Raw genomic sequence first — 20,740 nt, 5'->3', positions numbered from 1 at the left:
CACCCAGGATGATTACGTCGCTGGGGTGAAAGGGCTCTGTGTTTGTAGGGTAAACTGAGGAGAGAGGGATTTCTTTGGGGGCACTGGGGTCCTTGCCTCTAGGAGCAAATACTGATAAGGGGGTGGGGGGTCTATGAAGAAATTTAATTCGCATCATCTTGTAGTGGCGAAATCGCTGGATCCGCTGTGTGCGTGGGATCAAGTCACTTCATCGCTCCGTGCCTCAGTTTCCTTGTCTGCAAAATGAGATAGCTGGCTTGGCCACTTTTCAGTCGCTTCCAGCTGAGACATTCTACGATCTTCACAAAGACGTCGTCTCCATCAATACCGTTTTCTGGCTCTGAGCTCTTTTCGCTTCCCAAAGAATCTTTCTCCCCACTAAGGGACGTTAAAATCACACAGCCTGCTTGCCGAACTCCCGCGCCCCTAAATCAACAACTCGGGAATTTAGGCAACCGGACGTGACGTTAAGACTCCTCCCACTTCCGCTACCTCTCTAGTCTTCACACTCCAGGCCGGCTCGGTGGTGCTGGGTGGGCAGCAACTCTGTCCAGGACCTTTACTGAGAACCCAGAAAGAAATACGTCACAGTTCAGAGGTCACCGGGAACTGTCATGGCAGCGCTGTGGTGGAGCCGCGTGGTGGCCGCTCAGGGCCGTTTCTTGCGACTGCATCTCTCAGCCCGTCAATGTCACAATGTCGGTACTAGCACGGAGAGTGAGAGCGGTAGTTCTTCCCCAGCGGAACCGGAAAAACGGCTGGGTGGCTTTGCAAGTGCCTTGGAACGCCACTCGAAGTTGCAGCAGGAGGCGGAGCCCCGGCAGGTGAGCGACAACCGTCTGTCCAATCCTCGGAGGAGGCCTCGGTGACGCATGCGAGTTGTGCGTGGGGCGGAGCCTTGGGTAGGGGGTGGAGCGGAGAGATCCTGGGGGCGGAATTAAAGTTTCCTGCATCCCTTGTGCTGGTGTTTGTAGGCTGTGTCGGCGCTGGTGTGGAGTTGGCGTAAAAACGTGCAGTTTTGGAAGGAAAGGGGAACTCCAGTGCCAGCAAACAAACAACAGCTTCTGTATGAAGGCAATTCCTCTGTTTTCTTGGTAGCAGAATGTCATAGTGAATAGAGTGCTGGAGTTGGAGTTAGAGTTGGCGTCAGGAAGACCTGAGTTAGAATCCTGCCTCAGACACTTACCCGCTCTCTTACCCAGGGCCAGTCACTTCACCTCTCACCGAGCCTTGGTTTTCTCAACTGTAAAAGGGAAATAATAGCATCGCTTTCATAAGGTTGTTATGGGCATCAGAAGTGAAAACATACATGCAGTCCTTTGAAAACCTTAAAGCTGCAAGCTCTTACTATACTTTTCCCTTCCCCCACAAGTCTCAGACTAAAATACAATACGAGCTGCATTCAGGCTCCTGGAAAGATACTCTTCAAATCCGGAAAATGATTTTAAAACGCAGAGCCTAATTGCTGAATGAAAGAAAATAGGGATGCTTTCTGCAGTTTTAATCACAGTGAGATATAGTGGCTAGAATGTTGGACATGAAGTCAGGAAAACTAAGTATAATCTCGCTCAGATAGTAGATGAGTGATTCTTGGGCAAGTCACTTAACCTCTGTAAAATGTTGATAATAATTCCAGGTGTTGGTATGAGGATCAAAAGGGATATATAAAGTGCTTGACAAATTAACTTATCTTTGTAAAAGATGAGAAACCTAGTTTTTGAGAGATTAATCTTCGAGGACCCAGAATTTTTCCTAATTCTAAATTTATGACTGGTTCCGTACTTTGTGATTGACAGGAGAGAGGGTGGTTGTTTTTAGATGACTTTGTATCCTAAACATTCACATTGGATTTGCTAGGTCCATCCATAGCTGCTTTCTATGGACAACCCTTTGGAAAACTTAACGTTTTATTAAATGTAGAAAAGGCCAAATGTGCCTATATATGCTATCTACTTGCATCCATTGTGGAGGGGTTGGGATTGGGGTGGGTGAGAGGAGAAGGGAAGAGAGTTCTGTTTCTGGATTAATTGGGGGAACACTGAAATAGGACTGATTTTTGACTGGTTCTGTCAGTGACTAGTTTTGTGAACCTAGGAAAATAAATTTCACTGTTCAGAACCTTAATTGCCTCATCTGTAAATTGAGGGTTTGGAGTAGATGATTGATTATTTTCCTTCCCGCTTTGCATTTTGTTTCAGAAATGGTGGTGTTCTTGTACTCCATGCCCCTATCTGAGGTGGAAGAAAGGTGGACTAAGGGTCCAGTGTATGACTTTTCTTCCTTTGTTCCCTGTGAGTGGAATGAGAAGTACACCCACTGACCCCTGTAATAGAAACTTGAGGAGAAAGGAGGCCAAAGCATTGATTTTATTTCTTTTGAAAGAAAGGTGCACCACACTCACTGGGACAACCAGGAGGTGTGACACACCAGGATTAGGAAACCAAGCAGTTTTTATACTCTTTGCAGACATCTAATTTGAGCAAAATGTGGTAATTGGGTTCAGCAATAAATCATTCTCCTGGAATGTTCAGCGATAAGTCTCTCTCCTGGGTTGTTAGATTATTTTGCAAAATTTTCTGTTTCTGCAACAATGTATCATGTCTACATAATGTCTCGGTGCAGACTCTATGAAGCAATTTTTAAGTTGATATGCCTATATTTAGAAAGGGGGATAGTAGCTTCCCATTATTGCCTCTCTCTAGAGAAAAAACAGAGAGAGAGAGAAATAGGGGGTTCTAAGGGGCTTTAAGACTTTGAGATCAGATCACTAGGCCGAAGGGGGGGGGGCACTTTCTATCTCAGTGGAGGGTCATATTCCTATGTCCCTCTCACCTGCTTCTTGCTTTAGTTAGATTTCAGAGAAGAAATTAGATATTAATAGTTGAATTACCATACATTAAAACTAACATCCCTTAGAAATAACTCAATAGTCTTTTTTAAGAGGAAATAATTAAAATGTACACTTTATGGACTTTTGGAAATATCTTTTGTTAAAACTCTTCTCAGCTGTCTCATTGTGGAGTGGCTATGTTCCTAGGTTTTTAATGGTCCCCTGAACTTGTCTTTTTTAGTTGCTATATTTCCCAGAAACACTGGACTCTGAGCATGCAGGAGTCTCTGAATGGGTCAAGGACGAAGCTCCCCCTGAGCTGACATAATTCGTTGTTGTACCCCAAACTGGATTCCCCGTGTGTCTGTAGGAGGCAAGACAGAAGCCAGCCAGTCTCTTCCAGACTGGAATAGTGCTTGTGCAGCCAGGGTCCTTTGCCGATAAGTAGACCCTCTTATCTTCATTGTCTAGCAGTTCCCAAGGGAAAAAGAATGAGGCTTTTGCCATCACTTTGCTCCTCCCTCTGTGGAGTAATCTTGTCCTTTTTCCACCTTTGCTGCACTTCTCCCCGTCCTGGCACCCCTCCCCCCTTTGTCCTGCTATTATAAAAAATGTAAACTTCTGTAAAAATGGGTAACCCATTGGGTTCCATGTGGTTCTCATGATGTTGTGATTGCCTTTTGACATAGAATCACAGATGAGAGGTGGAAAGCATCATTGAGATTTTAGAGTCCACCTTGATCATTTTACAGAAGAGGAAACTGAAGCTTAGTGAGGTTAAGTAGCTGACTTGTCCATGCTCACACAAGTAGTAGATGTCAGATGGAGTTTTTGAACCATGGGATGCTTCCAGCACTCTGTCCATTATTCTACTCTAGAAGACTGATAAATATAGGCTCAGTGAGGGCCTACTGTGTGAAGACCAACCTCAGAGCCAAAAAAGGTTGGTTACCAGGTGATGAATTTTGATGGGGTATACTAATACTAGCTCATTTTAGGAGCATTTTAGTGTGAAAGGCTTTCATTCGCCGTGTATGACCCATCCTGGAATGTCCTGTTTACCATCTGTTATGTAGCCAGTGTTTCAGTTTTTCTGAGTTTTCCATTAATTTTAGCAGCTTGTTGACTTATCCTTCATAATCTGGCTTGAAGACAATCATATCCATGCCAGATAAGTGTCAATATGGGGCAGCATTCTTTTCAAAAAAGATTCTTGACTTTGCAAATACCAGCTTGTAGCCCTGGGGCCGGCACATAGTGAGCACTTAATAAATGTTTATTGATCGATTGACTGCAGAGTTAAGAAAGATAGTTGCCTTCATTTGTGCATTGGAAAGAACAGGTTGATTTCCAAATAAGATTTTTCATAGAGCCAATGTACTCACTCCCTAGGTCAGAGTCAAGGAGGTGTGGCATAGTGGGTAGAGAGCTAGCTTGGAAGCCTGGAGACCTGGATTTAAGACATCTCTGACTTGTACTGACTGTGATGCTCGCTAGCCACTTAACTGCTCTGTGCTCTGGGTAGCTCTCTAAAATTAGAATTTAAGTTGCAAAGAAAGTACTGACCTGCACTCCTCAGGGAGTGCCCTAAGTCAGTGAAATCACAGATCCAGGGTCTATCCCTCTCCAGGCTTACTCATGGGTATTGTCAACTGAAGTAAAGAAGCGTTAGGCTCTGCAGCAGTCTAGTGAACTAACGAAGCTCTGAAGTTTTGATGGTGAAAGGTTGACTTCTCTCTAGTTTGAATTTTGTAGATTTCAAATTTTCATTTCTTGTTTCATTCAGCCAGGGAAGTGGTTGACTAGCTTTGCTACATGTTGAAACATCATGGGTTTTTTAATCAAACCTCAGAATTCCTGGAAAAAGAAGATGTCTTTGGAGTGATTTGTAGAAAGTTCTTTCTGTAGAATGTCTTAAAATAGCAATAATGATGATGCTTATTTCAGCGTTGCAAAAGACCCTTGTTTTCTTGATGGCATACACCACCCAACAGATTGCAGCCCTCCCTACTTTCCTCAGCCGCCATGCCCACCAAAATGTATTCCATAATGGCCAGTTTGGTAGTGAGCAGTGTCTAGCTCCACAGTGGGATAGATCTCTGAGAGCAGATACTCAGTATGTTAGTCACCGGGATATACATTGGAGGCCTTTTCTGCCGCTGGAGGTTGGCTGCATCTTTTCTGGCAATTAGAAAGAGCCCAAGATCACTTCCATTCATTGGAGTGAGAATTTTGTGGGGAAACAATAATGATATTTGCTATTTCTGGGTGACATCTCTGAACCCTTCCAGCTTGGAATCTGTGGTTTATATAGCACTGTATAGTTTCTAAAGCATCCCACATGCATTAATTATTATATTTGATTGCTTAGCCAATAATTAATCTTTGAAAAAACAAGATGAAGAGGAAGAGTATTATAGGACTGGAGACAAATATGCCTTGACTTTTTTTTTTGGTTGTTTTTAAATGTGTTTTTTTGTTTGTTTTTTGCGGGGCAGTGAGGGTTAAGTGACTTGCTCAGGGTCACACAGCTAGTAAGTGTCAAGTGTCTGAGGCTGGATTTGAACTCAGGTCCTCCTGACTCCAGGGCCGGTACTCTATCCACTGCGCCACTTAGCTGCCCCCAAACGTAAATTTTTTTAAAACTTCATGACTTGTTTTTATACCACAATCATTTCCTTTTTTCCCTACCCCCAAAATTTGAACTCTCTCTTGTGTCAAAAAATAGGTCTCCCCCGCCCACCACCTTGTCTACACAGTTTATTGTTACAAAGAGAGTTGTGGGGGGCAAGGGAGTCACAAGGAGGTAACCTCTTCTCTGCTATAATGTTGTCAGAGCCCCCAAGACACTTACCTTGTTCCCTGGGCAATCCCAAGCACCCCTCATGCCAACTCTTAAGCAACACAGACCTAATCTGACCCCATCTCTATTCCATAAAAATTGATGACTATTAGAGTTAGTATAGCCAGGCAGCCCCGGCTCCCTCCCTGCTTGTGGCTTCAGCCTTGTTCCCTGTACTTAATGGATGCTCATCACCTCCCACTTCTCTATCCTCTGGATATATCCCTTTTGCAATCTTAGGACCTTTGCAAACCCCTGAAGACCCAATAAGCTCCTATTGGCAGTGTAAGGATTGAATCAGCATTAGTAACACCAAACCCAGGAGGCCTTATAACATCCTCCGATAGAAAAGAAGCTGGGATACAGTAACCCTTCTTCCCATTCCTGGATCAAGGAATAGTTTGTACTCTCCAATCAAGGAGTTGAGGAATCAGGGGTCTAAATCCCTAAGAGGCATTAGGATCTCTTTCCCAGGGACTGAGGAGACAGGTCATGGGTTAGAGGTCAAGGTTAGGGTGGCAACCAAAAGATCGAAGTTATCTCCCTGCAAAATCTGTCCTCCTTCTCTCCTCTCATTCTCTCTCTCTCCCTCTCCCCCCCCCACCTTGTCTCTCATTATTACCCTTATGTACCTCCCTGGATAAGAACTGAGGGTTTAGGGGGTGGGGAGGGGAGGACCAGGCCTTACTTTCTCAAGACTGGGAGCACAATGATATTTCGATACTGTTGCACTAGCTCTGAGTGACCAGACAGTTCTGAACAACAACACTGAAGAGGTGCCCAGGAATTATCTCGGGGATACGGAAAGTGAGACCAAGCAGCTTGTGGCCAACTCAGTCCATCCAGCCCTTAGCATGAGGATCAGTGTTGATGAAAACAAAACTTTTCACTACTGGTGTAAAAGAGCATATCAAGACAAGATAAAGGCTCCAGCTCCAACTCCACCTCCATTTATGATGGAGAAGTTTAAGTATTGCAGGATACCAGGGATCATATCTGCAAGCTGGTAAACAGATGGATACTGGTTCTCCAAAGGGAATACGGGCCTCTTCCTTCATGCCAAGGGCATCCACATGATCCCAAACAAAATTCTTAATAATTCCCTGTATGTCTTTACTCATGTGTGCATGTTTCCCTGATAGAAAGTAAGCTGATTATGGTCTTAGACTCTTGGTTATTGTCTTTGTATTTGCAATGCCTCACACAAAGTAGGCACTTAAATTCTTTTTTTACTGATTGTTAGTCAGGTGCTTGCTTGGTAGATGCTTATTGGATTATAGCTTTTCTTTTAAAGCTGCTTTTTTGTCTTTGACTTCATATCTACTCTTAGTCATATGTTTGTATCAGTTCCTTATATGTGTGAGATATTAGGCTTTTCTATAAAATATTTTATTAATTAAATTTTCTTAGTCTAGTTATATTGATTTTGTGCAAAAGCTTTCAAGTTTTAAATACTTGAAGTTATGTATCTTGTCTTTTGTGATCACCTCTATCCCTTGTTTGGTTATGGAATTGCTCCTTAACCATAATTCTGAACAGTACCTCCTTTTCCCCTAGTTGTGTGACCCAGGGCAGTCACAACCTCTGTCTGCCTTAGTTATCTCAACTATAAAATGGGGATAGCACCTACTTCATAGGGTTGTTGTGAGGATCAGATGATTACAGGTGATATCTATAAAACACCACAGTACCCAGCACATAGTAGGCACTTAATAAATGCTTATTCTCTTCCTTCCTCTCCTTATCCAATAATATTTTTAAATGATCTGACATTTTATATTGATGTCACATATCCATTTAGATCAAAGACTTTTGTTTGATGCGTCGTCATGCCCAAAGAATTAATTACCTGGTGGCCAACTTGTTGGTGATGAACTTCTTCACTCTCTGACAGGCTGCTCAAAAAGCAACCTTACTCAGTTGCCAGAACTATTTTTCTGGAGCTGTCTTCATCAGGGTGGTGGGTAAGATGGTGATGGTGTTTTAACTTGATTGGTATATGCTGCCTTTTGTCTCTCCTCCAGGTTACCCTTGCTACATTAGCTTAATGGTGGTATGCATTTAATAAATTCTAGTTCACTGTCATGTCATTTGTTTTTATATCCCCATGTGCCTAGTACATAGTAGGTACTTAAATTTATTTTATTGATTGCATTGGGTATGATAGGCATTTAGTCAATATTTGTTGAATTTAATTTAGTAAGTAAAAGGTTATAATAATACCTAACATTTTTAAAGTGCTTGGAAATTCATGAAACACTTTCACACCTTATTTCAATTGGAAGATGAAATGTCTTCCTCCCAATTTTTGTCTCTTACCCTGAGGACAAAGAATGTTGAAAGGAAACAAATGCAGTTTGAGTGCCCTATACCTTTTGCCAAATGAGTTGGGGTCGGCAGGAAATAATTAAAGACTAGGATTGATCTGATTCCATGTATCTGATTCTCTTTATTACTTCTTACATTTGGTAGGAATTACCCTTTAAATGAATGGTTTTGTGATAAATTGTCATCCATAGCTAGTTAGGAAAGAAAAGGCTACCTGTAGAACTTGTATACCCAGCAACCAGGAGTGGTTTCAGGAGGGGTAGAGATGGAAAAGCAAATTCCTCAGGTTTGTTGTCTTGAAATGGGTACCAGCGGATAACTGGGTAGTACAGAGACCTGGGTAACAGAACAGCTAGTGAAAGAAGGTTTGTAGCTATCTCCAAATGGCTAGTAGGGGGTTGCATTATGATAGACTGGGTGGTTCTCCACAAGTTGTCTTTTGGCATTTATTAAGCACCCAGGCATTGTGCTAAGTTCTAGAGATTCAAAGAAAGGCAAAAACCACTCCCTGTCTCTGGGGGGGGGGGGGAGACAGCATGCAGTCATGTACAAATGAGATACATACCTGATAAATTGGAGAAACTCTTAAAGGAAAGGCATTAAGATGGAAGAGTACTGGGAAGAGCCTGTAGCAAAATGTGGGACAATGCCGGTGACCTGAATGAGGCCTGTAGACAGAAATGAGGGGGTATGTTACATGCTGATGGAACATGGCAATATGCATCTGCCTCATGACAGTCACAGCACCACAGATAGGATGACAGGAGCAGTAGAATCACCAGGTTTCCCTTTTTATTAAGAAACTAAACCATCGCTCACACAGGGCATTAACTTTTCTGTTTTCTGGTTCCCAGGGATTCAAGGGCAGGGATTGGTTTGGTGGAATACAAAATCCATTTATGTGCATGGTCCCAGAAACTAAGGTGCTATAAAAAGCTACTTCCTTTGAGCTTAGATGAATGTTATCATAATTTGTGGAGAGCTCTTCCCAGCAGTTATGGGGTATAACTCATAATGGAGAAATTACAGTCCATTTTATGGATAAATTGAAGGAATTAAACAATCAAAATATCCTAAGGAGTTTTCTTTATTTTCTAATATGCTGTTTACCTTTGGCAAAGGATGTGGTCTTGAGGCAGGTTCCTTGTCGGACAAAAGAACCTTTACTGTAAAGAGTGTGCAATTTTCTCTTCCGATTCTATATATGAAGGCTGACCTAATTGGGGCAGGGGAAAAGGGATCTTCACAAGAATCTCAACGGTTGGTGAAATGTGGCAACTCTTAACTGTTATAGCTCATGCTATATTCATGCATTATCAGTTCATTTACATTGATAGAGGAAAGCTGGCTGTTGCAGTTACAGAAGTCTTTACCTCATAGAAAGGAGTATAGGGATTCAAAAAGCCGACCTTGTGGAATACTTTTCAGTAGTCGTAGCTTTTGTTGATTATTTATTTTAAGCAATAGAAATAGGCAGTGTTATGTTATGTATAAGGGAAAGCTAAATTCTTTGTTGAATTGGCATGCTGTGGCCTGTCACTTCGTATCACCACAAGGTGGAGATAGTTGAGTAAAGAAATCTCTCTTCTTTAATAATGTCTTCTTTCTTCCAGTAGAGGGCGCCGTGTCTCTTTTCAGTATATTAGAGTGGGTTATTGGGAGTAATTGTGAAGCTAGACCACAGAATATTTCAGTATTACAAAACCGAGAATAGTAGTTTACTGTTTTGGTTTTCCTTTAAATATATGTTTGTGTTTATATCTAGAATACTTATGGTGTCTCTCAAATCCACAATTTTAAGGCTATTTATATAGATTAGTATTCTTTGCTACTTGTTAAACTTCTTTGTTGTTCTCAAAAATGTCCACCTTCTTTAGGCCTTGCTGTGATATTCTTTAATCTCCATATGTAACTTTTCACGTGTTACATTAACAAATGCTGCCACTGATATGACATTAAGAAGAATTTGTTTTTAATCTATGATGCTAATTAATTGAGTTTACCATTAATTATTGAATTACCTATAGAAGTATATTGTGAATTAACCCGAATGTTGTTTTAAAATATGTGTTTAGTGACACACTAAATAGTAACATTCCTAGTATAGGACTAAAAGAATTAACCAGTTAATTTCAAAATAGTTGAGTGGATTGCAGTAGATAAAAATCTTAAGAGGAAAATAGGTGTTTATTATCATCTGTAATATCCTTATGAAATAATACTTTAACACATATCATTAAAGGAAAAGACCATGTTTTATAAAATATTTTTGTTCTGTGGATGGTCACAAATTTTGACCTTATATCCTATCATACTTCCCAAATCAGCATTTAGTTTCTAGTATTAGTGGTAGATCTTTTCATTTTGTATTGGCATGTTCCTCCCTTTTTGTAATAACTTTAGTTCTTTTTAAAGTAGCATGAGATTTTCTTTATTTATATTTGTATTACTAAGGCACACAAAACGTAACAGTCTTATCTGTTTGCATCGAATAACATGAAAAGAAAAAAAAGACTAATCAAATTTGAAAAGCTTCTGTTTTTGAGGTCGCCTATCTTGGAATAAAATCAAAACTTTTTTGGTTTGATATGAACTTTACAATCCCTTCCATATTCCTTTTAAAAAATTTAAAAGGCTCTTCTATTGTGATTAATTTTTAAAATAAATTTAAATCATGTAGAACTTAACTGTTATGGGCCTGGGTACCCCAGAAGTTTTGTGGGGTAAATCAAAAGAACTTTCCCCTTGAGAAACTAAAACCAAAGGACAGACACACCTAAAGAGAAAAGCAGCATAGAATATGGACTGAGCTTGTTCCAGGACCACCACCCTTCATTCCAGTCTCCCCTACCCCTCTGGGAGATAAAATTAGGTGTGGCTGCTGCCTTTGTGGCATGAGGAGGACAGAGATGGCTTGAGAGATCCTGAGTTGCCCCTCACTCAACTTCCACCAGCCACCATCAGTAGGGGATGGTCCTCCCCCAATAAGAGAACTTTCCACAGTCAGATGATCACCCCCATCAGTCCTCTATAAAAGTATCTGGCTGTCTCCTGCTCAAGGAGATAGGTATCTCAGAGCCATGCCTCTGTGCCATTCCTTCTCCCCATGAGAAGAAGTCCAAGGATTTCTCTCTTGGTTTCCTTTCCTTAGCACCCTAAATAAACTATTATTTTATTCTAATTGTTTTTGTGTGCAAGAGAGTGTAATTCTTTAAAGAGGAATTCCTAAGAACCCCTACCTGAAACCTCTATCCCAAACCCCCATCAATGGATTTCCCTATAACATTAACTATATTCAGATATTCCAGTGGCTTTTTGTTAGCATTGATTTTCAGTATTGATTCCCTCCAGTGACAAATATATCAATGCATTTATCCCCACCCATCTAGTCTGACTCTAATGCATGTCCTCCATAGGTTGTCTGCCAAAGGGGGACCAGGGCAGGGGCATCTATGCATCATTGGGAAACCTTTCTTGGTTTTCCTTGCCAGATATCAGGAAGACACCATTGGAGCATGAGGAATGTCCATCAGTTTATGCTTTGTTCTCACCATATGAACAGCTTGTCTTTTATTTCATTCATATTAAGCTGTTAAAAAAAAAAATGGATGAGAAACCAGTGGTGGATATTATTGAAAGAAAAGGTTGTGAATTATATCAAACTCCAGAGAAATAAATCAAAATCTATTTGAAGACTAAGTAAAATAGGACTTAAAATGTCAGGAATTAGAATGCAATAGTAAAAAGGTGGGGAAGGCTAGATTAACAATAATGTATTAGTATTTTTTGTTGTTTCAATCCTTTATGACTCTTTGTGACCCCATTTGGGGTTTTCTTTGCAAAGGTACTGCCATTTCCTTCTCCAGCTCATTTTTCAGATGAGGAAACTGAGGCAACCAGGGTTAAGTGACTTGCCCAGGGTCACACAGCTAGTAAGTGTGACACTGGATTTGAACTCAGGAAGGTGAATCTTTCCTGACTTCAGGACTAGCACTCTAACCACTATTCTACCTAGATGCTATTAGCATTTTTAAAGCTTCTATTATATGCGAAGCTCTGTGCTAAGCACTTTCCAATTACTATCTCATTTGAAAAAAAAGCGCAATTTTTCAACTTTCTAGATATCATAACTCAGCATAGGACTTATAGTTCTGTTTAATAGGCATTTAAGTGAATTTTGCTCTTTATTATTTTGAAACCTCTTTTCATAATTTTGCTTTTACTAGTATGTCTTTACAAGTTATTGATTTATTTTTTATTCTTCTGAAGAGAACACGTCACTGAATTTCTTAGCACTTGCTAAGTGTTTATAATTAAATTTGTACCATATTTATTTGTGTACACATATTGTTTCTATTTGGCTGAAAGCTTCTTGAGGCAGGGCTGTGGTTTCTGTTTGCATCTCCTACAGTGCCCAGCACAAAGAAAGCATTGCCACCGGATAGGAGCATAACACAAACATCTTTGAATGGATGAATGTGTCCCCATGTGAATGAGCTCTCTTCAAGAATGCTGTTATGCATTATAATTACCATACAATGACTTATATCTTGTCAGAGTATTGTGTCCACCAGTATATTAAATTCAGTATCTTGTACTAGTCATTCTGCAGTGAGAGCTCTGTATTCTTCCTGTGTTTCACTAGCCCCCCCCATGGCCAGTGTGTTGTCAAATCTTCTTGTTTCTACCTTTACCATCTCTTCTATATTTCCTTCTCTCCACTCTCACAGACTCTATCCTATTACAGGCCTTCATCACCTCACACTCAGACTGTTGCAATAGCCTGCTAATTAATTGGTTTCCTTGTCTTGGGTCTCTGCACTACAGGCTGCCATACCTTCTGCTATGAAAGTAATGTTCCTAAAGCACATATTACACCTTCCCTCTTTCCTTCAGTAAACACCAATGGCTCCTAGTCACCTCCAGGATTAAATATAGTGGTCTCTTTAATGCATTTAAAAGTGACTCAGAGTCTGGCCCCTTCCTACATTTTCAGTCTCCTTATATAACCCCACTTCTCTTGACACTATCGGTAGTCCACCTGGACTGGCCTTTCCTGTAGCACACCATTCTTCACATGTTACACTCACTCTTGTGACTCAGTGCCTTCTCCCCTCCTTATTTTAACTTTTCTGGCCTCATTCTAGATTCCTTTCTGGATGAGGCCATTCCTGTTCTGTCATCTACTTAGTCTAGTGCTGTCCCTTCTCATAATACCTTTCATCTAATACGTATATATCATATACTCACATGTTGTCTCTTGTTGCTTTTGCTTCTATTCTCAGAGATTAGTATAGGGCCTAGCACATAGTAAGCACTACATAAATGCTTGTTGATTGACTAGAAAAACAAGTAGAAATGGGAGACAAACATTTTTTTGTTATGTGACAGAAAGTACTTTCTGATATTGAGGGCAGGACTAAACACTGGAATGTATAGGAATAACCTTGAAGCTATAAAAAGACAAGACATGCTTTTCTGCCTGGGATGTCATAGGTAAAGGTAGAAGTATTCATTAGGTAACTAAAGTCACAGGGATGGGTTATATGACTTCTTTTTTGTATTGTGAGATTTAAAATTGACTATAAGAGCATTAAAACTCCCTCTTTTAACTTTTCCCATATATATCTCCCAGACCAGTAAGAAAAGAAGCCTCTGAGCTTTAATTAGAGAGAGATTAGCCTTTATTGTTTAGACAACAAACAGGTGATACTGATTAGGGAAATAGGAAAGTAGAAATACAAATGAATAGTCTTAGATCTAAGCTTAGTCTATATTCTTTTATAAAACTCACCGAATCCCAAAACTGCCTCTCAGGCTGAGAACCAGAGTCAAACGCGTGCCGCCACAGAGAACCAGAGCCGATCACCAGAACACGCCATCACCGCTAAACTCAGAAGCCAGAGTGTGTGAGCCGAGCCAGCACTTCTGTTCTTACGACTCAGTTTTAAGTGGGCGTCCCGGAAGTATGGCATGCTTGGCCACGCTGTCCCGGGCAGCAGCAGGCACACGGATGTTCCTCACAGTCTCCTCCCCAAAAGGGCGGTCCTTCAAAAATCGTTTCAGTAGTATGCGTTCAACTCTTAAATTTCAGTTAAAACTTCCATTTTTTTACCACATTCCCCCCTTTGTTTCATTTGAAAAACAAATGAGTTTGCTCAATGAAACAGCCAAAAATAATATCCTATGCTAGCTAATAATATGTCAATATCAATATAGAAAAAGGAGAGAGAAAAGTTTTGTCCAGAGGGGCGGTCCCTCATGAATGTGACGCTTTGACATTGGTCTTGCAGAGGGAGGGCCTCTGCAGAGAGTACATGTTACAGATGGTATATAATAACAGAAGGAGATAGCAAAAACTAACAAAACAAAACTGTTCATATAAAGTCTCCGAGTTCTCTTGTCTTCTTGAAGTGGTAAGATGTCATCAGGAGGAAGCTGGATTCTGGTCTGGAAAACTGGATTCTGGACTCTGGTCTGGAAAGCTGGATTCTGGACTTTAACTGTTTGAATTGCTGGATTTTTACTAAACCTTAGCATTGCATTGTCAATGATCAAATTAATAAATTCTATTACATTCCCTCCTTTATATAATAGAGTGTTGAGGTAGTTATGCAATCTATAACATTTTTTACCACCATGTGTATGGATCAAAGCCAAATTTAGTATGTGTTCATGACACCTGAAAAATGTTATATTCTGTTATTTTTGACTGTTTCATCAAGGAAACACCCCGTTTTTGAGGAAACAAAGCGGGGGGGGGGGGGGGACTAATGATTGGAATGATGCCACCTACTGGAGACTTACTATAGGAAAGTTCTGCCATGAAGTGAAGGTCTTGAGGGCAAGACCAGGAGTCTTTTCTTTGGCATCAGGAAGTGATGTTTGCTTGTGGGAGGAAGAAGGGGGGAGCCTGGCGCTCTGACTGGGCTCTCTTTCCTGAGGACGCTGGTGGAAAAGGGAGCGAGAAATGTGCTCTCCCTTTAATAGATAGATGAATGTAGGCCTTTCTCTCTCTCTTTACCAAATTCTTATTCTCCTTAATAATGCTTAAAAGTCTAACTCTTGCTAAAGCTTATAATTTATGGCGACCACTCATTAGATATTTTAGACAGACTAGCTAGAATTTTAGCCTTAACAGTATGTCAGTAAATTCTACTCTCCCATTTTCAATATTTGTTCATTGTGAAGAAACAAACCTATCACTGCAGATGATATGATGGTATACTTAAAGAATCTTAGAGAATCAATTTAAAAACTAGTTGAAATAATTAGTAACTTTAGCAAAGTAGTAGGATATAAAATAAACCCACATATATCTTCAGCATTTCTATATATTACAAACCCAACAGGAAGCAATAGAAAGAAAAATTGATTTTAAAATAACTGTAGACAATATATATGAACACAATTATAAAACATTTTTTTTCACACACATAAAGTCAGATCTAAACAATTGGAGAAATAGTAATTGCTCATGGGCAGGCTGAGCCAATGTAATAAAAATTACAATTCTACCTAAATTAATTTACTTTTTCAGTGCCATCCCAAAGTACCAAAAATTATTTTGTAGAAATAGAAAAAATAATAACAGAATTCATCTGAAAGAACAAAAGGTCAAGAACATCAAGGGAATCAATGAAAAAAAAATTGAAGGATAATGGCCTAGCTGTTCCATATCTCAAACTATATTACAAAGTGGTCATAATAAAAACAATCTGGTACTGGCTAAGAAATAGTGTGGTAGGTCAGTGGAATGGTTTAGGTACACAATACAAAGTGGTAAGTGACCATAGTAAATCTAGTGTTTGACAAATCCAAACACCCAAGCTTTTGGGACAAGAACTTACTTTTTGAAAAAAATTGCTGGGAAAACTGGAAAGCAATTTGGCAGAAGCTAGGTACTGACTAAAATCTCACACTGTATTCCATGATAAGGTCAAAATAGGTAGAAGATTTAGATATAAAGGTAGATATAAGCAAATTGGGAAGCATGAATTATTTTACCTGTCAGATCTATGCATAAGGGAAGAATTTATGACCAAACAGGAGATAGAAAGCATTATGAGATGTAAAGTGGATAATTGTGATTACATTTAAAAGTTTTTGCACAAGCAAAACGAATGTAGCCAAGTTCAGAAGGAAAGCAGAAAACTGGAGAAAAATTTTACATCAATTTTCTCTGATAAAGGCCTCATTTCTCATATGTTTATAGAACTGAGTCAAAGTTATAAGAATATGAGTCACTCCCCAATTGATAAATGGTCAAAGGATATGAATGGACAGTTTTCAGAAGAAGAAATCAAATCTATCTATAGGCATATGGAAAAAAATGCTCTAAATCATATTAATTAGAGAAATGCAAATTAAAACATCCCTCAGGTACTGCCTTATATCTATCAGATTGTCTAATCTGACAGGAAAGGGCAATGACAACTGTTGGAGGGAATGTGGAAAAATTGGGACACCAATGCACTGTTGGTGGAGTTGTGAAGTCATTTAACCATTCTGGAGAACAATTTGGAACTGTGCAAAAGGCTATAATAGAACTGTGTAACCTTGATCTAGCAAAACCATTGCTAGGCCTGTATCCCAAAGAGATTTTTTTAAAGGGTAGGGGGAGACCTATACATACAAAAATATAGCAGTTCTTTCCATGATGACAAAGAACTGGAAATTGAGGGGATGCCCATTGATTGGGTAATGGCTGTACAAGTTGTGGTATATGATTGTGATGGAATAGTATTGTGCTATAAGAAATGGCAAGCAGGATGGTTTCAGAAAAACCTGGGAGCACTTATATAAACTGATTCAAAGTGAAGTGAGAAGAACCAGAAGAACTTTGTACATGATTAACTGCATTTTTGTATGATGATCATTGTGAATGTCTTAGCTATTCTCAGCAATACAGTGATCCAAGACAATTCCAAAGGACTTGTGATGAAAAATGCTATCCACCTCCAGGAAAAGAACTGATGTTGTCTGCAGATCAAAGCATACTTTTTATAAACTTTCTTTATCTTTCTTGTCTTTTAAAAAATTTTTTGGTGTGTATTTTCTTTTGCAGCATGGCTAATGTAGGAAATGTGTTTTGCATGATTGCACATGTACAGTCTTTATCAAATTGCTTGTCTTCTCAAGGGGCAGGGAGGGAGAGGAGGAAAGGAGAATGTGGAACTCAAAATTTTTTAAAAAGTAAATATTTTTACATGTAATTAAAAAAGTAAATATAAATTAAAATATTTGCTCATTGCAAATGTAGATTTAAAAGTATACCAGTAACTAGTGAAATAAAAATAAACATATCCTTCATTGTTAAGTATCATAATAATAAGAATTTATACTCAGTTTTATCTTTTGAGTTCCTTAGTATTTATGTAAGGAAATACTGGATGACATCTCTCCAATAAGCAGAGTGAATTGCCTTTTTGGTTGTCTGCAATTTTGGTTCTATAATTTCAGCCATATAGCATTACCAAGAGACTATCAGTGCTAAAATGATGGATTTTGTTATTAGATAACAGCTTGGGATTTTTCATCATTTCCCAAATGCAATCCAATTCCTATTCAATATGGTGCCAAGCACATTTTCTATGCAGAGTGCTATATATTTACTGATAGACTAACTCTGAACTGCCTCTTCATTTTTATGTTGTTGTGTGGGGTATTGGCAGACTTCATTGATTTGGTTTTCCCTATTTAGATTGTTATGGCAGTCTCATTTGCTGTGCATCTTCTTGGGGGAGGTCCTGTAGTTTCATAGAGTTTGTAATCAGGACAGTTTAATCCACAGACAGGAAGCAGCCTTTGGAGACTCTACAATGTATAGTAAATTCCTCTGCTCTGTGGACTCTGTGTAAGACATCTTCCATTAATCATAATTGCAAATGTCTTTGGCAACATTGCTCCCTATTTATGCCTGCTTGATATTGGCATCACTGATTATTCAACAAAATTAATCTCTCTGGCATCTGTTGGTTAATCTTATGTGATCTTAACATATGCTGGAGACATCTTGTTGAAACAATATCTTTAAAACTCCATTTTGGTGTAGAATCAATTTTTTGTTTTTTGTAATCCTCGAAGAACAAACATAGTATAATCTTAAATTTTTAAAACTTCTTAATTGGTTGTTTGACTATGAAGATGGGTTTGCTGTAGAAAGTTTTTTGCTAAGATTCCAATTTCCTTTTTGTAGTTTTATAGAATGTACCTTGGATATTATCTGTAGATCATTCTAATGAAGTTTTTTTTTAATTTTATTTTTTTTGTGGAGCAATGAGGGTTAAGTGTCTTTCCCAAGGTCACACAGCTAGTAAGTGTCAAGTGTCTGAGGCCGGATTTGAACTCAGGTCCTCCTGAATCCAGGGCTGGTGCTTTATCCACTGTACCACCTAGCTGCCCCCATAGTTTGTTTTTTTTAAGGGATGAAAATTGTGAAGAAATAGTTGTTTTTGTTTTCTTGGTTGCCTTAAAAAAAAAAACACCAAACAAACAAAGCCAGATAGTACTCAGTCGGTTCCATTATAACCTATTTTGAAAATGTAAGTTTGTTTCAATGCAATTGATATATTAGGGAGGGTTTTGAGTATAACACAAATTTGGGGCTTGCTTCAGTGCATTTTTGGGGGGTAAGAAACAGAGAAACCTGCCACTTCAAAATAACTCAAAAGCTACCACCCTTCCTAAACCCACTTCTACAAGCTAACTTAAGGTTTTTGTCAAAGTAAATAGCCATATTTATTTTATATCTTCTGGTATAGTGGGAGCTGTGAATGGAGAAGGGGCTGATCAGAACCACTGGACCACCTCCAACCTCACTCCCTTACATTACAACCTCACTCCTTTACATTAAGACCTCAGCCTGCTCCAAGTTATAGTCTACCCAAATTACTCATACAGGCCTGGGCTGGGCCTGGGCCACTATTTATTGTAGTATTTTTTAACCATATGACATATATAAACTTGTGCTAATGGTTTTTATTAGGTTCCTAATCTTTTTAAAAACGGTGCCACTCATTAAGTTTTTGAGCATTATCCCTCTAACCCCAGTTTCCCCATATTTTCTGTGGTTTTATTGAGTAATTTTGCATGGCATGGTGCTTTTTGGGAACATGTTATGTCATGCCTGTATTTCCATTCTTCCTTTTGAATTATCTTGAAAATCAAATTTGTCTTGTCTTTAACACAGATATCTTTTCTTTTTTTATTTGGTCAAGTATAACATATTCTCCTGATTTAATGTTTTTAAGTGCCACTGCCAAGTCTTCAAATAGTATGAGATGGTGGAGTCCAAAAGCTGTAGTTCTCTTGTCATTTGCTGAAGAGAGAATGGGCTTCCTTAAAAATACTGGCAGATCTCTTCCATTTCAGGTCTTTTCGTTGCCTTCTTCACATTTCACCTAAAAATGTTCTTGATCTCGTCTAGTCTGGCTAGTTTTTACATCAAGTTTTTATTTGGCTCATTTTTTCTAATTGCCTTCCATTATTTTGTGAGGTGACACTGCTCATAATCTGTCATTTTCATCCCTGATGTTTGACAAATGAGTTTGGATGGATCCCTGTTATATCTTTCTTTGCTACATATTTTTGTTTGACAAGAAGACAGAGTGTTTACTGTATTTGAATTGATTTCTGGACTCTGGCTTCCTCATTGTGACAGTTTTTTTCCCATTTAAAGTATTCTAAAAACAATGAAAAGTCAATATCTTAACTTTTGTACATATCCTAATTTTTGTAGTCAACAGCTGAAATAGATCAGTTTACAACTGCAGTAGACTTATGCCACATCTTCTAAAGTTTTCATCAGAATATGCTCATGCATATATCTCCCTATTTTTAAACTTTGTTTTATTGACCACAAATTTAGCTGATTTTGAACTTGGCACTACACTGGTATACATTCATTTTCTGTTCATTAAGAGGCAGCAAAATATAATACAAACAACACTCCATTTGAAGTTAGGAACTGGGTTCAAATTTCAGCTCTGGTACCTATTGCCTATGTGAATTTGTGTGTTAGCCTGGCGTGCCAGCCAAGTAGTGCTCTGGTTCTAATTACAAGACCATGGAAGTAACTTACCTGAGAGACTTACAAGGCTAGAGATGTTTTAAAAATAACTGCTCCTACTAGCTCTTAAATGAAAGACTCAGTGAGCAGTGAACTTTATGCCTTCAGCTTCCTTCACTCTAGTATGCTGGGAGCACCCCTGTTATCAAATGTAGAGTATTATACCATTGATGATCTAGCTCAAAGCTCTATACAAAGAAGATGTTTTTATACACCATGAAGGGCTGATTAGAAAAGTAAGTTCTGCTGACTTCCTCTGGGATAATCTTGGACAAGAATACCTTGGGAGGGGGGCAGCTAGGTGGCGCAGTGGATAAAGCACCGGCCCTGGATTCAGGAGTACCTGAGTTCAAATCTGGCCTCAGACACTTGACACTTACTAGCTGTGTGACCCTGGGCAAGTCACTTAACCCCCATTGCCCCGCCAAAAAAAAGAACAAAAACAAAAACAAAAGAATACCTTGGGAGGAGTCAGGGGGATAGGAAAAGGCCAGGCTAGGAGAAGAATAAGGAGAATAGGAGAAATTACTTACTAGCTGTGTGACCTTGGGCAAGTCACTTAACCCCCATTGCCCCGCCAAAAAAAAGAACAAAAACAAAAACAAAAGAATACCTTGGGAGGAGTCAGGGAGATAGGAAAAGGCCAGGCTAGGAGAAGAATAAGGAGAAT

At 39.2% G+C, this 20,740-nt stretch overlaps 1 protein-coding gene across 1 annotated transcript in view; it reads left to right on the top strand.

Annotated features, from left to right (window-relative positions):
• The first annotated feature begins 491 nt into the window (after positions 1 to 491).
• Positions 492 to 20,740, top strand: part of MRPS28 (mitochondrial ribosomal protein S28) — a 171,054-nt gene continuing 150,805 nt past the window's right edge. Inside the window, 2 exon segments of the mRNA XM_043975685.1 lie at positions 492 to 837; positions 3,255 to 3,259. Coding sequence (XP_043831620.1) covers positions 615 to 837; positions 3,255 to 3,259 — 228 coding nt within the window. The 5' untranslated portion in view covers positions 492 to 614.

Source organism: Dromiciops gliroides, chromosome 1 (genome assembly GCF_019393635.1).
Source record: "Dromiciops gliroides isolate mDroGli1 chromosome 1, mDroGli1.pri, whole genome shotgun sequence".
NCBI lineage: Eukaryota > Metazoa > Chordata > Mammalia > Microbiotheria > Microbiotheriidae > Dromiciops > Dromiciops gliroides.
Note: the sequence above shows the minus strand (reverse complement) of the source record. Positions and strands in the feature narration are given on the sequence as shown.